This window comes from Balaenoptera acutorostrata, chromosome 3, assembly GCF_949987535.1.
Source record: "Balaenoptera acutorostrata chromosome 3, mBalAcu1.1, whole genome shotgun sequence".
In the NCBI taxonomy this organism is placed as follows: Eukaryota; Metazoa; Chordata; class Mammalia; order Artiodactyla; family Balaenopteridae; genus Balaenoptera; species Balaenoptera acutorostrata.
Genome location: NC_080066.1, coordinates 19,251,377 through 19,266,663, shown reverse-complemented (window position 1 = coordinate 19,266,663; position 15,287 = coordinate 19,251,377). Strand labels below are relative to the sequence as shown.

The 15,287-nt window shown below is 40.0% G+C and overlaps 1 protein-coding gene across 9 annotated transcripts in view; it reads right to left on the bottom strand.

Moving 5' to 3' along the window:
* The window catches only part of PDSS1 (decaprenyl diphosphate synthase subunit 1), a 46,437-nt gene that overhangs the window by 18,653 nt on the left and 12,497 nt on the right, over positions 1-15,287 (bottom strand). For 5 of the 9 annotated variants that reach the window (XR_009007341.1, XM_057541926.1, XM_057541927.1 and 2 more), the window contains exons 5-7: positions 10,597-10,738; positions 6,939-7,050; positions 6,733-6,842 (exon numbers count right to left, since the gene is read on the bottom strand). Coding sequence is in view for 6 of the 9 variants with exons in the window: in XM_057541926.1 (XP_057397909.1) it covers positions 6,733-6,842; positions 6,939-7,050; positions 10,597-10,738 (364 nt within the window). In the remaining 3 variants the exon portion in view is untranslated. Of the gene's footprint in view, positions 1-3,548; positions 3,632-6,728; positions 6,843-6,938; positions 7,051-10,596; positions 10,739-12,818; positions 13,024-15,287 lie in introns of those variants that run through there. The other 4 variants (XR_009007342.1, XR_009007343.1, XM_028162896.2 and 1 more) reach the window with 3 other exon arrangements.

The window sequence follows — 15,287 nt, the reverse complement described above, 5'->3', positions numbered from 1 at the left end:
CACCTACCAATGCAGGGGACATGGGTTCGAGCCCTGGTCTTGGAAGATCCCACGTGCTACGAAGCAACTAAGCCTGTGCTCCAGAACTACTGAGCCTGCGCTCTAGAGCCCACGAGGCACAACTACTGAGCCTGCATGCCACAACTATTGAAGCCCGTGTGCCTAGAGTCCGTGCTCCGCAACAAGTGAAGCCACCATAATGAAAAGTCCATGCACCGCAATGAAGAGTAGCCACCGCTTGCCACAACTAGAGAAAGCCCGCAGAGCAACGAAGACCCAATGCAGCCAAAAATAAATAAATAAATAAATTTATTTTTTAAAAAATATCAATAAAACCATGAGCTGGTTTTTTGAAAGATAAACAATATCAACAAGCCTCTAGCCAGGAACCACCAAGAAGAAAAAAGAGGACCCAAATAAACAAAATAAGAAATGAAAGAAGAGAAGTAATAACCGATATCACAGAAATACTAAAAATCATAAGAAAATACTATGAACAGTTATGCCAACAAATTGGACAACCCAGAAGAAATAGACAAGTTTCTAGAAGCATAAAGCCTGCCAAAACTAAGTCAAGACGAAACAGATAATTTGAACAGTCCAATCACTAGAAGTGAAATAGAATCTGTAGTAAAAAAAAACTCCCCGCAAACAAAAGTCAAGAACTGGATTGCTTCACTGAGGAATTCGACCAAACATACAAAGAAGAACTTACACCTATCCTTCTCAAACTATTCCAAAATACTAAAGAGAAGGGAACACTCCCAAAGTCATACTATGAAGCCACCATCACCCTTACACCAAAACCAGGCAAAGACACAATAAAAAAAGAAAATTACAGACCAATACCTTTGATGAATATAGATGCAAAAATCCTCAACAAATATTAGCAAACCAAATCCAATAATACATAAAAAAGATTATATACCACGATCAAGTTGGATTCATTCCAGGGTTGCAAGGATGGTTCAACACATGCAAATCAATCAATGTGATACATCACATTAACAAAAGGAAAGACAAAAACCACATGATCACCTCAATAAATGCAGAAAAAGCATTTGATAAAACTCAACACCCATTTATGATTAAAAACTCTCACCAACTGGATATAGAGGAAACATATCTAAACATAATGAAAGCCATTTACATCAAACCCACAGCCAACATAATGCTCAATGGTGAAAAGCTGCAAGCCTTCCCACTAAATTCAGGAACTTGACAAGGATGCCCACTCTCACCACTTCTTTTCAACATAGTATTGGAAGTCCTAGCCACAGCAATCAGTCAAGAAAAAAAAAAAAAGGTATCCAAATTGGAAGAGAAAAGGTAAAACTGTCTCTATTTGCAGATGACATGATACTCTATATAGAGAATGCTAAAGACTCTACATAAAAACTATTAGAACTAATAAATGAATTCAGCATGGTAGCAGGATACAAGATTAATAAAAAGAAATCTGTTGCATTTCTTTACACTAACAATGAAATATCAGAAAAAGTAAAAAAAACCAAAACAAAACAGAACAAAAGAAAAACTCATTTAAAATCACATCAAAAAGGAAAAAAAAAAACCCCAAAACCAACTTAGGAATAAACTTAACCAAGGAGGTGAAAAATCAATACGTTGAAAACTATAAAACACTGATAAAGGAAACTGAAGATGATTCAAAGAAATGGAAACATATCCCAGTCTCGAATTGAAAAAGTTAATATTGTTAAAATGGCCATACTACCCAAAGCAATCTACAAATATAATACAATCCCTATCAAAATACCCATGACATTTTTCACAGAACTGGAACAACTAATCCTAAGATTTACATGGAACCACAAAAGACCCAGAACTGCCAAAGCAATCCTGCGGAAAAAGAACAAAGCTGGAAGCACAACCCTTCCAGACTTCAGACAATACTACTACAAAGCTATAGTAGCAAAACAACATGGTATTGGCACAAAAACAGATAGATCAATGGAACAGGAAAGAGAACCCAGAAATAAACGCACACACCTATGGTCAGTTGATCTACAACAAAGGAAGCAAGAATATACAATGGAGAAAAGATAGTCTCTTCAACAAATGGTGATGAGAAAGCTGGACAGCTACATGCATATCAATGAAATTAGAACACTCCCTCACACCATATACAAAAATAAACTCAAAATAGTTTAAAGACCTAAATATAAGACATGACACCATAAAACTCCTAGAACATAGGCAAAAAATTCTTAAGACATAAATCACAGCAATATTTTCTTAGATGAGTCTCCCAAGGCAAAAGAAATAAAAGCAAAAGTGAACAAATGAGACTTAATCCAACTTAAAAGTTTTTGCACAGCACTGTAAGGGAAATCATCAACAAAAAGAAAAGACAACCTATGGACTGGAAGAAAATATTTGCAAATGATGTGACCATTAAGGGGTTAATATCCAAAATATACAAAGAGCTCATACAACTCAGTATCAAAAAAAACAAACAACCCAATCAAAAAATGAGCAGAAGACCTAAATAGACATTTCTCCAAAGAAGACACAGAGATCGCCAACAGGCACATGAAAAGATGCTCAACATCACTAATTATTAGAGAAATGCAAATCAAAACCACAATGAGTTATCACCTCACACTGGTCAGAATGGCTATCAAAAAAAAGTCTACAAATAAATGCTGGAGAGGGTGTGGAGAAAAGGGAACTGCTGGTGGGAATGTAAATTGGTGAGGCCACTATGGAAACAGTACGGAGGTTCCTTAAAAAACTAAAAATAGAGCTACCATATGATCCAGCAATCCCACTCCTGGGCATATATCCAGAAAAGATGAAAACTCTATTTCAAAAAGATACATGTACCCCAATGTTCACAGCAGCACTATTACAATAGCCAAGACATGGAAGCAACCCAAGTGCCCATCAAGAGACGATCAGTTTAAGAAAATGTGGTGTATATATATATATACAATGGAATATTACTCAGCCACAAAAAAGAATGAAATATTGCCATTTGCAGCAACATGGATGGACCTAGAGAATATTATACTAAGTGAAGTAAGTCAGAGAAAGACAAATATTATATGATATCGCTTATATGTGAAACCTAAAAATCAATACAAATCAATCTATGTACAAAACAGAAACAGACTCACAGATACAGAATACAAACTTATGTTTACCATAGGGTGCAGGGATAAATTAGGAGTATGGGATTAACAGATACAAACTACTATAAGTAAAACAAATGAGCAACAGGATTTACTGTATAGCACAGGGAATTACATTCAATATCTTATAATAACCTATGGTGGAAATAATGTGATACAGGTATTACTGAATCACTTTGCTGTACACCTGAAACTAACACAACTATACTACAAATGAACTATACTTCAATTTTTTTTTTTATTTTATTTATTGATTTATTTTTGGCTGTGTTGGGTCTTCGTTTCTGTGCGAGGGCTTTCTCCAGTTGCGGCAAGCGGGGGCCACTCTTCATCGCGGTGCGTGGGCCTCTCACTATCGCGGCCTCTCTTGTTGCGGAGCACAGGCTCCAGATGCGCAGGCTCAGTAATGGTGGCTCACGGGCCTAGTTGCTCCGCGGCATGTGGGATCTTCCCAGACCGGCACGAACCCGTGTCCCCTGCACTGGCAGGCAGATTCTCAACCACTGCGCCACTAGGGAAGCCCTATACTTCAATTTTTTTAAAAAAAAAGATTCTTGACAACTAAATGCCACATGAGATCCTGGGTCAGAAAAAAATTTTCCCATTTGTTACTGATATAACAATATTACAACAACTGTTAAAATTTGAATAAGGTCTATTTGTAGATTAGATAAGAATATCATAACCAAAAAATAGGTGTTCAGCAGATATGACCCACAAACCAAAATTCTGTGGTGGCCCTCTGTAGCTTTGAAAATGGGATAACAGGAAGACAGTGAATTGATTCCAGGCCACATGCAGCACTCGAGAGAACAGAAATTCAGAAAGAAATGAGAAAAATACATGAATCTGCAGGATTATCATACCCCGTTCTGGGTTCAAATCCCAGCTCAGCTACTGTCTGACTGAGTAACACCAGATGGGCCACCAGACCCCTCTGGTCTCATTCCCATCAGATTTTCTGGGGAATGAGGCATAGTGTTCACTGGTAAGCTACACAACATATTTTGCATGACTATGTGTAGAAACAAGGAGCCAATCATCTTTTAAGATTACTTCTATTTTTAACATCAATCAATGTCCCAAAGCAATCCTGAACAGCCCTCTCTTAAACTTAATACCATTTTCCATTAAATAGCTCTTAGGACAATGAATTATAAGCTATTAAGTTTCCTTCAAATTCCCATAACATCTTGGAATTCCATTAGTTCTTCTGTAATGATTCTGATGTTTAAATTCTCCTTACTCCTTCCTTTTGACATCTCTAATTTGCTTTGCATGCGTTCTTTCAGAGCTCACATCTTTGCGTTTTAAGTACCAAGATTGCACAAAAATAGCAATTCTGAATATATAACACCTCTGGAACATCTCTACCCATAGGCACTTAAATATAGAAACTTTTATTCAGAGAGCTCACACTAAGATTCTGCGTTATTATTCCAACAGCTCTGGAGCTTAGGAATAAATCGCATGAAAAGTGGGTAGTTCTGGGGTGATGCCAGCATGCCTCCTAGTGGACAGTATAAAACATTTCATTTTTAACGAGGTTCCGGCCATATTAATATGCAAGTCCACTTTTAACTTGCTAATCTGTGAAGGATGAGGTCCTCTTTATAAGCGAATACACGTGCTATCCTGTCTTTGGCTTCCTAAGCAGAGGACAGTGAATTAAGTCTTTCCTTGATGACATGGCTGTACTTCTGCGGGCCCTTGTAGGATTCGATCACTGAGTGCACTAGTTCATATTCTGGCTCCAGTGTCGCGCTGCTGCCCTGGGCCTGTGTGGACAATGACCCTCAGGTTTTCCAGTTCCAACAGCCCCACTAACTGCTAGTGCTTCTAACTGCAGCCTCAGGCCTGTGAAGTTGTTACTGAGCTTCCCCTAACACAGTACTGCGCCTTATGAGGATGGGTCTCCATCTTCATGGAGATTTTGGCATCAAAATCCAACGAAGAATTAAGGTCACAGCTTTATGGCCCCCATTTTAAATCAGTTATTCTTTTATTTAGCATTCTAGTGTCTATCATATTGTTGTCTGTCTTTTTTTAGAAAACTACACTCGCAATTTCTTGGAAATAATAAAAAAAAAAAAAGAAAAAAAAAAAAGAAAATGCTCTTTCAATAAAAAGACAAAAATGGCTGAGATTGTGGCCAGCATGTTCTACATAATTCACATTCCTTAGGGTTTCACTTAGGTCTTTTTAGGAAGAAATGTTGCCCTCATTCTTTTCTGGCTCACAATTACACATTTCTTGACACTTTTCCAGATAGAGGCACTATTGGCAAAGGACTTTTTCACCTGAGAGGCCTGAGAAAAAGCTCTCTTTAACTGTAATTATGGTATAATTATTACATAATTATGTAATTATGTTAATTATGTATCACGACAGCAATTGACATTTGGCCCTTAGAAGTCTTCCTTTCTTGTTGCTTTAATTACAAGGGACTCTTACTTGCCCAGTTTTCATCTCATTTATACCTGCTAGGCTGAGAGACAGTCAGATGAACAATTCTATGGAAAGAATTGTCTCTCATTCATGGGCTAGCAGTGAATACCACAGTTTAGTCTACAGATTAAGGATAATACTAACTGATTTTTAAAAAGAAAAACTATGCGAAGAGTAGAGGGAAGGCCAAAGAGAAAGCAAGGGGTAAAAAAAGTTATGGTTCACACTCAATTTATACTCGGAAGGAAAATGGCTTGTTTATATATCATATAATTGGGAGGATCTACTACTCATAAAAAAAGTATATAGAACACTAGTACAATCTGAAAGTTATATATTTTCTCCCAGGTCAGTATTATACTTAAGAACACAGCACTTCATTACTTTTTATACGTAAAACGTAAGAAACATTGTGTGTGATAATCACAAGAGAAACTATTTACGATAAGTTGTTCAAAATGTTATACCATTTAGGGACTTCTCTGGTGGCACAGTGGTTAAGAATCTGCCTGCCAACGCAGGGGACACAGGTTTGATCCCTGGTCCAGGAAGATCCCACATGCCGCAGACCAGCTAAGCCCATGCGCCACAACTACTGAGCCTGCGCTCTAGAGCCTACAAGCCACAACTACTGAGCCCGCATGCCACAACTACTGAAGCCTGCATGCTTAGAGCCCATGCTCCACAACAAGAGAAGCCACCACAGTGAGAAGCCCGTGCACCACAACGAAGAGTAGCCCCTGCTCACTGCAACTAGAGAAAGCCCACATGCAGCAACAAAGACCCAACACAGCCAAAAATAATAAATAAATTAATTTTTAAAAAAATGTTATACCATTTGGAAATTAGATTGGGGAATATATTATAAAGCTTATTTTGATTCAATTCTTGGGAGGAAAGATGAAAAGTTGATGTCTGCATAGCAAAAGAAGACAGCAAAAATGGAAACCTCAGCAGAAGTTCTCCACTGTCTGGGGATGCAATTCTTTTCTCAATGACCTCTTGGGACTTCGGTTACTATTTTAAGGTTCTCCAGTGAAATTTTTTTAGGAGAATTAGCTCCCAAGAAAGAGCTAGGAGGTTTGTTTGTTTGTTTGTTTTAACTTGAAAAGAGACAGAACGTACATACTGCTTTACAACTGTTGGCTATCAGACTTGCAGTCTTCTTGAACGTCTTTTCAAGGTAGTGTGCAAATCTTTCATTTTCATTTTCTTTTGACCCGAGCTGAAGAAATTCACCTATAAAAAAGGAAAGTGGTCATGTGAGGGGTTTTTTTTTTGCTTGGCAAAAAAATAATATTGAATAAAAAAGAAGAAAAGTCAGAATTAACCTACCACGCACCAAATCTTCAATCACTTGGGTTAAAATAGATACAACAGCTGTATTTCCAATTCGTGCCAGAGCTATCGATGCTGCAGAAAGAATTAAATCACCAGCAAGGACAGCCTAGAAAAGAAGAGAAGAAAACCTTTCAGAGAAAAGTATCTGAGCATCGGAGCCAACAATGAAGTTAACTTCTCAGAAGAGAAACAGAATGGGAGGTAAGGGTCATCCTGGATGTAAGTTTTCCCCCTTCCTCTTCCTCAGCAGGATTATGTTATAATCAGCCACAGATTTGGGATGCTGTTTGAACTGGATGGGCTCTCAGAGATGACCCAGTCTGCCTCTCCAGTTCAGAGCTGAAGAAATGAATGCCTGGAGACGGAAGTACCTGACCCTCTGGCTTCATCCCTAGCCCCAGCAAAATGTCACTGCCTTCATTTAGTTACACTGGACCATTCGCTCTCCCACCAAACCATGTGGCTGTGCCTTTGCACTTACTGTTTCTTCTGCTCAAAAAAGTCCCTCCCCTTCATCACCTGGCAGACTCATGTGCAGAATTAGCTCAGGCGGCACCTGCAGGAAGTTCACTCAGACCCCTCACTCTGATCTTCTGTGAGCACAGCACCCCTTGGATACTGCTGTCTTCCCACATTTTTCCTATTTACCAAACTCCTAAGGGCATGTAGCGGGAATTATCCAGCTAGTACTTAGTACGCACCAGTGCACGGCCCAACCCATGCTTTTCTCAATGAAAACTAAACCAAGGAATCTTGGCTCCAAGTTCAATGCTCTTAGAACGCTATTACACTGCCCCTCATTCCAGGACAAAATATTTTTCTCACTGAACACCAATCAATATTTTCCCAATCTTCTTTAGATTGTGAATAAACGTCTGCATTGTATTTGCAACTAATTATAAGTTATTCATGACCGAATTATATGCTGTACTCAAATACACTAATTTGCATACTTAAAGATATGGATAGGTGTTATAGAGTAGTTATAAATGATAGAGTTTGTGGAAGTTTAATCCACAGAATTTGCAACATAACCAAATTTTAAGTTTTTTTATTTGTTGTTGTTGTTTTTGTTTCTGGCTGCATCATGTGGCATGTGGGATCTTAGTTTCCCAACTAGGGACTGAACCCGTACCCCCTGCAGTGGAAGCACAGAGTCTTAACTGCTGGACCGCCAGGGAAGTCCCAAGTTTTTACTGTCTGTTAGTTCTCTAGTATCTAAAATTAGTGATGTTCAGTATGTTTACCAACTAATCATCATTTTATATAATGTATACTGTATAAGGTATCTTGATGTAAATGTAAATATACACTTATAAAGTCATCGTAGGACTTTCCTGGTGGCACAGTGGTTAAGAATCTGCCTGTTAATGCAGGGGACACAGGTTCAATCCCTGTTCCGGGAAGATCCCACATGCCGCGGAGCAACTAAGCCCGTGCGTCACAACTACTGAGTCCGTGCGTCACAACTACTGAGCCTGTGCGCCACAACTACTGAGCCTGTGCTCTAGAGCCCATGAGCCACAACTACTGAGCCCACGCGCCCCAATTACTGAAGCCCGCACATCTAGAGCCCGTGCTCCACAACAAGAGAAGACACCGCAATGAGAAGCCTGCCCATTGCAACGAAAGGTAGCCCCTGCTCGCTGCAACTAGAGAAAGCCCACGCGCAGCAACGAAGACCCAATGCAGCCACAAATAAATAAAATAAAATAAATAAGGTCATTGTACACATTATGATTTACAGGTACATACACATCCATCATCCACCCTACATCATTAGCAGCTGAGGGCTCAGGATCTCTAGGCTTTTGCCTCTTTCCTCTCCTGGTCCTGGGGATCCCAGAGGCCAGAAGTTTCCAACCTTTGGAACTGAAGCTGCCAGACTGGGGATGGCTGGGGTGAGGGGTTAAGGGAAAGAAGGGATAGGGACCCAGACAGGGGAATGAGGGTTCATGGAGGAGGTGCTGTACGAATGGATTTTTATTGGTAACACAGCAGTTTTGTTTAACGGGCAAAAAAGGGGAGACTAGCAGGTGGCCCCATGCAGGGCAGACCAGCCTTGCAGCTGAAAGAGGCAGGTGACAGTGGAAACACGGTCTTCCAAAGGAAGCCCCCGGAACTTTTCTGGTGGCGCAGTGGTTAAGGATCCACCTGCCAATGCAGGGGACACGGGTTAGAGCCCTGGCCTGGGAAGATCCCACATGCCGTGGAGCAACAAAGCCCATGTGCCACAACTACTGAGCCTGTGCTCTAGAGCCTGCAAGCCACAACTACTGAAGCCTGCGCGCCTAGAGCCCGTGCTCCACAACAAGAGAAGCCACCACAATGAGAAGCCCGCGCACCGCAACGAAGAGTAGCCCCCGCTCACCGCAACTAGAGAAAGCCTGCGTGCAGCAACAAAGACCCAACGCAGCCATAAATAAATAAATAAATTAATTAATTAATTAATAATTTAAAAAAAGGATGAAGGACCCCAACAGCAGAGGCAGTCACAAGAGGGGACCAGTCAGGAGAAAACCTTAACTTGTTCACTTAATCCTCCTCCTTTGCCCAAGGGCTCAAGTATAAAGCTTTAAGGACAGGCCCTGAAAACAGACAGCAGACTGTAGGACATGTCATAGAGTTACCCAGGGCCTCTCCAAAATGAAACTCCACCCTTTTTTACCAACATTCTGATGTATGGAATTCTATCAATAGGACATAAAACCTTTTCATCTAAAATCGGAAATAAAAGGATTTAACAAAATCATGTGCGCTAAAGCAAAACCAGCATGTAAAGATAATCATTAAGGTATATTTCTTCTTTGAATACGATTAGAAAACAGGTGGGAACCAGGTATTACAGACATGTGAGGGAGGGGAAGGTATGGAGAGGGAAACCTCATTCACATTAATGTTTTGTTTGTGCTTCAAATGGGCAGGATGGCCAAGGGAGGGGCATGTGTGGCGGGAGATGCCTGCTCCCAGAAGGCCCGTGGGTCTTCCCTTTTATTTGCTGAATTTCATCCCCTTCCTCAACCCATGATTTAAACATCCTTAAACAAGATGCCACATTCTACACACCCCCTTCAAGAAATGCTAATAAAATAATGTGGAAATATGCTTTAAAATATACATGAACTACTCAATTATAAAGCTTCTGTTTAAAAAGGTAAAAGTTTCACGGGAGAACAGTATACCTCTGAGATTGATACAGATGTGTATGAATATATGTGTGTGTATATACGTCTGTGTATTTATACATATATATATATATTTTAGTTTTATTTATTTACTTGCCTTGAAACTCTTGCATGTGGCAGTTAGTAAATGGTTAAGCAATTAAAGTGAATCTGAGTAACGTAAGCCCCAAAGTAAAAGGTGTAGATTCCTCATGAAATATGCTTTTTGGATAACTACAAAAATCTCCTTCCTTAACCAAATTCTACATAAAACTGTGAAGAAGCAGAAACACTAAGTTTATTTTTCTGTGCTGTTATCCATGATCAAACATCTGTATATAGACCAGACATGAAAACTATTTTGAAAGCTGGAAGACCACATTTGATGAAGCATATTTCACTTTTTAATGAGACAAATCTGAAAAATAAATGCAATCCAAAGAGTATGGGATTTAGTAAGAAAGATTTAAAAAACCAAAAAGCCGTACCTTCTTTTCACCCCAGATCTTGTTAACTGTGTGTTTTCCTCTTCGGGAACTTGCATCATCAATGACATCATCATGGACCAGGCTGGCAGTGTGGATCATTTCTGCAATTAAGGCTATGGCACGCTGGCTTGCTTGCACATTTCTAGTTAACAGAAAGCAATGCTTTTTAACAGAGACGCCGCCTATAACCTTCTCAGCAATCATCTTGTGAAAACTGGACATCGGATCTAGGATAAAGAATTTTATTTCTCTAAGAGAAACTATATAAAAACTTTGGCTTCCCTACACAGCCAATTCTATCATTTGGAGAACATTTAAAAAATGCACAAGATACCCTGCACCAAGATTATGTTTTCGGGACACCACACTAAGAAGCAGAATTTGTATAATTAACAACAAAAAAAGGATAAACACCTGAGATGTCTGGGTATCTGGCTGAAGAATCATCTTTATGTCCTATAACAGTGGTCTTGGTCAGTTGGTCAACTTTACAGTTAGGTTACAATTAAATTTCAGGGGTGGGTGGGGAAGATGGGAGAAGAGCATTCTAAAGAAGTGTATTAAAGAACCAATGGTCACTGTGTTCAAAGCTTTTAATAATGTCTTAAATATTTAGTAAGAAGACCTTGATAACCAAGAGAGCTGGAATTCATAATTCCAATTGGCTATTGATATTGGTTACCAATATGAATTGATAATTCATATTGGAATATGAATTCCAATTCAAATTTAACCTGTGCATTAGAAATTTAAACTTTCATTTCCCAGATTTAACACAAAATACAGGAGAAACATTCCCAAGATGATACCTGGATGTGACTTTTACAGTTAAAAGGGAACCCCAATTTCTTTTTAATCATCATTATTCTCACCATCATCATCTATGGGAATTTTAAAAAACTGAATTTTAAGAAAATCAAACTGGAGAAATAACCAACTGAATTTTCTGAATCTAAAACAGAAGTCTGGCTCAAACACACGCTAATCAAATGTTTTATTTATTCCTATAGCTTACTTTTCAAATATCACCATGTTCTCTCTTAGAGGGGAGAAAACTGAGAGGGATACTGAAATGTGACTTTTTTTCTTTAAAAACCTAATCTGAACATCTGCAAAAGCCAGTGCTCATTCTAATTCCTCAGATCTAGCAGAAAGCCATGAAAAATGAAGTATAACTAACATTAAAGATGCTGGAATTTAACTACAAACACTAAATCAGCCTGAAGACTATCTTCCCGTCTTGCTTTATATGTAATTTTAAAATATGGTGCTTTGCCAGCAACTCTTACCTAAGATTTTTAGAACTAAACCTCGGAATCTTCCAACTGCTTTTAGCCCAGAAATCAACTGTAAAGTGCTGCTCATTATTTATTAATGTCAGAATTATAACAGTTCTAAACACTTCTGGATCACAACACATTCTTCTGAGGAGGGAGAAGTAAAGAAACAAGAGGGGAGGGACAAATCATCCTGTAAAACTACTTTAGTTAATGAGAAAATGGAGCTTTGGATGGCTTCCAAGAGCTTGTTCTGAATCCTTCAGTGAGAAACTCACAGACCCTATAGAAGGAAGCTTGGAACTTAAATATTTTTCAGGTAAATTTACTGGATCCTATCTTAATGCACAAGAAAAGATGTAGACTTTTACAGTTGTTTTTTACATAAATAAAAGACTATTTCTTTAGAACATTTTCTCAATGAATTTCAGTCTGATGAAATATACACTTGCTACTCATTAATAGTAGATCTTACCTTAAACAACTGGTAAGACTTCTAAGCCTTTCTCATGTATTTATAGGTCGGGCACCACTTCCGTTATCACAAACTATGTCAGCAGGCAGGGGTCCTGCTGGGAAGCTGCAGTAAAATGGCAGTACTCACTGAGACACTGGAGTTTTTTGTAATTTGAAGATATTAAAACAAAGATTTCTTAAAATATTTTGAAATTTCATGGACTACATATATGTAAAAATGCCATTTTGTATGGCTAAATTGATGAAATCAGGATTCTTGCTTAGAAAGTTATTTGGCATCGTGACACAGCACCTACATAGGATAAACATCACATTTTAGATGCTTTATCATTTTATCTGATGTACTTTTTCCTGCACAATTAGCCTTTAACATGTGCCAGCTTCTATCTGGAAAATACTGTCACTACGTATCCACAGTACAGCATAATGGTCTGGAACCCAAATGTACAGATCACAGAAACAACTCACACTGTCTTGAAGATGAAATCTTCGAAGTACCGAACTGAGTCATGCCTTCAAAAAACTGGGCACCATGTCTACTTCCTGCTGTGAAAGAGCTGCCACACTTTCCCAACTTCTGGGAGAGGTGCTAAGAAAAACCAGTCAGGCGAGACAGCAGGAGAAAATGAGGCCCCGAGTCTCGAAAGGTGGCTCTGTCCTCCATCCTTCACACCTGCAAGAGCGTGCGATGACTCAGCCAGCCCCTCACAACAGTCAGGTTTTTCCCTCTTCATTAGATTTCAAACAACATTTTTATAATGAAGAATTTCAAGCACAGACGGAAATAGATGGAATAATATAATGACCCCCCACAAACCCTTCACCAAGCTTACGTGTGATTTAAATAAAATGCTTTTTCCTCCTATTCATACTGATATATAATGCCAAGTCTTAAAGAAATGACAAGTAAACCCCCAGTGTGGGAAAACTGTCTCCAAAAAGAAAATCAAACCTTGTCAATGGGTTACCTTGATTTGCAACGACTGAGGGAAGCAGAATTTAAATAGTAAATGTGGTTTCACTTTAACAAGACAGAGAAGCTTCTATTCCCAAAGCTACAGAGGTTGTATAAAGACCAGAGTTCTCAGGTGGGTTACAGAAGGCTCTGTTTCTATTTCCCAATGTTCTTCTGTTTATTTTCTTCTGCCAATTCTAAACAGAAGGTTTCACTTTGCTTGTGAGAACTCTGACAAGATTAGTGTTTCTTAAATAACATCTCTTGCCCACCGTGTCAAAATCAATACTCTTGAAAATAAAGACTGAAAATTCCTTACACTTAGGAATTGGGATCCCTCATGATGGGGCTCAGGAACTGTCATTTTCAAGCAGCAGTCCTGGTGATTCTGACGCACAAAGTTGGGGACATGCTGCTCTGTAAGTGGGGGTATTTGCCTGACTGCAAGCCCCAAATGGAAGCTTCTCCTGAGAAGGGATTTGACACAAGCTCAGCCTCTGCTGCCCCCCTGCAGCCCCGCCTCTAAACCACAGGTATGACCTGAAACTTGGAGGCCCAGTATAAAGGTCTTATGCCAACGACTCCCCAAGTCTCTCTGCAGCTCGAGGGCAGGAAGTCTCCCCTGTTCTGAAAGGCACAGTCACGGGAGGGTGACCTCCTCTTCTCTGACACTTCGCATCATCTCGAGTTTTAAAGGCACAAATGAATACTTCATCAGTTTGGTACTGAAGAAACTCTCTAGTTAAAATGCAAACAAAGTCCCTCTCTGTCTCTCTAAAATTCTTCAGGATGTGAACTGCATCTCCTAGTTGTTACCTGATAAAAGTACACATATTCAAGTTTTCAGTATGCTGAACAATATATCCATGTCACTTAAGATCCTATCTTTATCTGCCACTGAGCTGACTTGCTACAAGTTTGGGTCCCTCAACTACTGACACTGTGCAAAGTGTTCAGCTCCCCCCTGGGTCTGCGCTGCCAGATCTGGTGCATCCAGAAGCGGTACCTCCAGAGGGAGAGAAAAGCCCCAGCAGGCACACTCTCCGCACTCATGCGATAGGATGTGAATGATGGGGTTTGTCCCAGTTTCCTGTGGCCCTGTGACAAATCACCGCAAACTTGGTGGTTTAAATCAGTAGAAATTCTCCCACAGTTCTGGAGACCACAAGTCCAAAAGCAGTTTCTCTGATCTGAAATCGAGGTATCGGCAAGGCCAGGCTTCCTGCAGAGCCTCAAGGAGAGAATCCTTTCCTCACTCCTTCCAGTTCTGCTGGCTGCTGGAGGGCCTTAGCATGTGGCCACAAGCTTGAAGGAGCCACCTTCAAGTCTCTCCCCTCCATCTTCACATGGCCTTCTCTTCTGTTACGGCAATCTCCCTCTGCCTCCCTCTTTAGGGATACAAGTGATTGCATTTCGGGCCCATCAGATAATCCGGGATGACACCCCCATTTCAAGATCCTTAACTTAAGCACATCTGCAAAGGCCCTTTTCTTGCCATATAATGTAACGCTTACAGGTCCCAAGGATTAGGACGTGCATACTTTTGTGGGGCCATTTTTCAGCCTAACACGATTTCTTACTTTCACCATCCTCTTCTGCTGATGCGCAAATGTTTCCTTTTCAGTGATCTGATTCTTAAAATTACTTGATTTTACTTCATCTGTCTAAAATCTTGTTTCTCCACATTACTGACACGACCTTGAAGTGTCTCCCCTTCCGCAGTGGCGTCCAGGTGGAACGCAGGGGACAGAAGGCGTCCCTGCCCACCTCTCACTCTCGCTTCTCATCCTCTGCCCCCAGCCACTGCAGTCTTGTTCCCTTTCCCTGTATTCGTTACCGGCACACTGAGGCATGAACATCAAAGGTGCCTTCCTTTTAAGGGACAGCAGAGTGCAGGAGGGATACCTGTGAGCTCCAACTTGCTTAGCACGTCATTTTCCTTGGTCACTGGCCATTCACCTTTGAAAACCCAAACAAGCGCA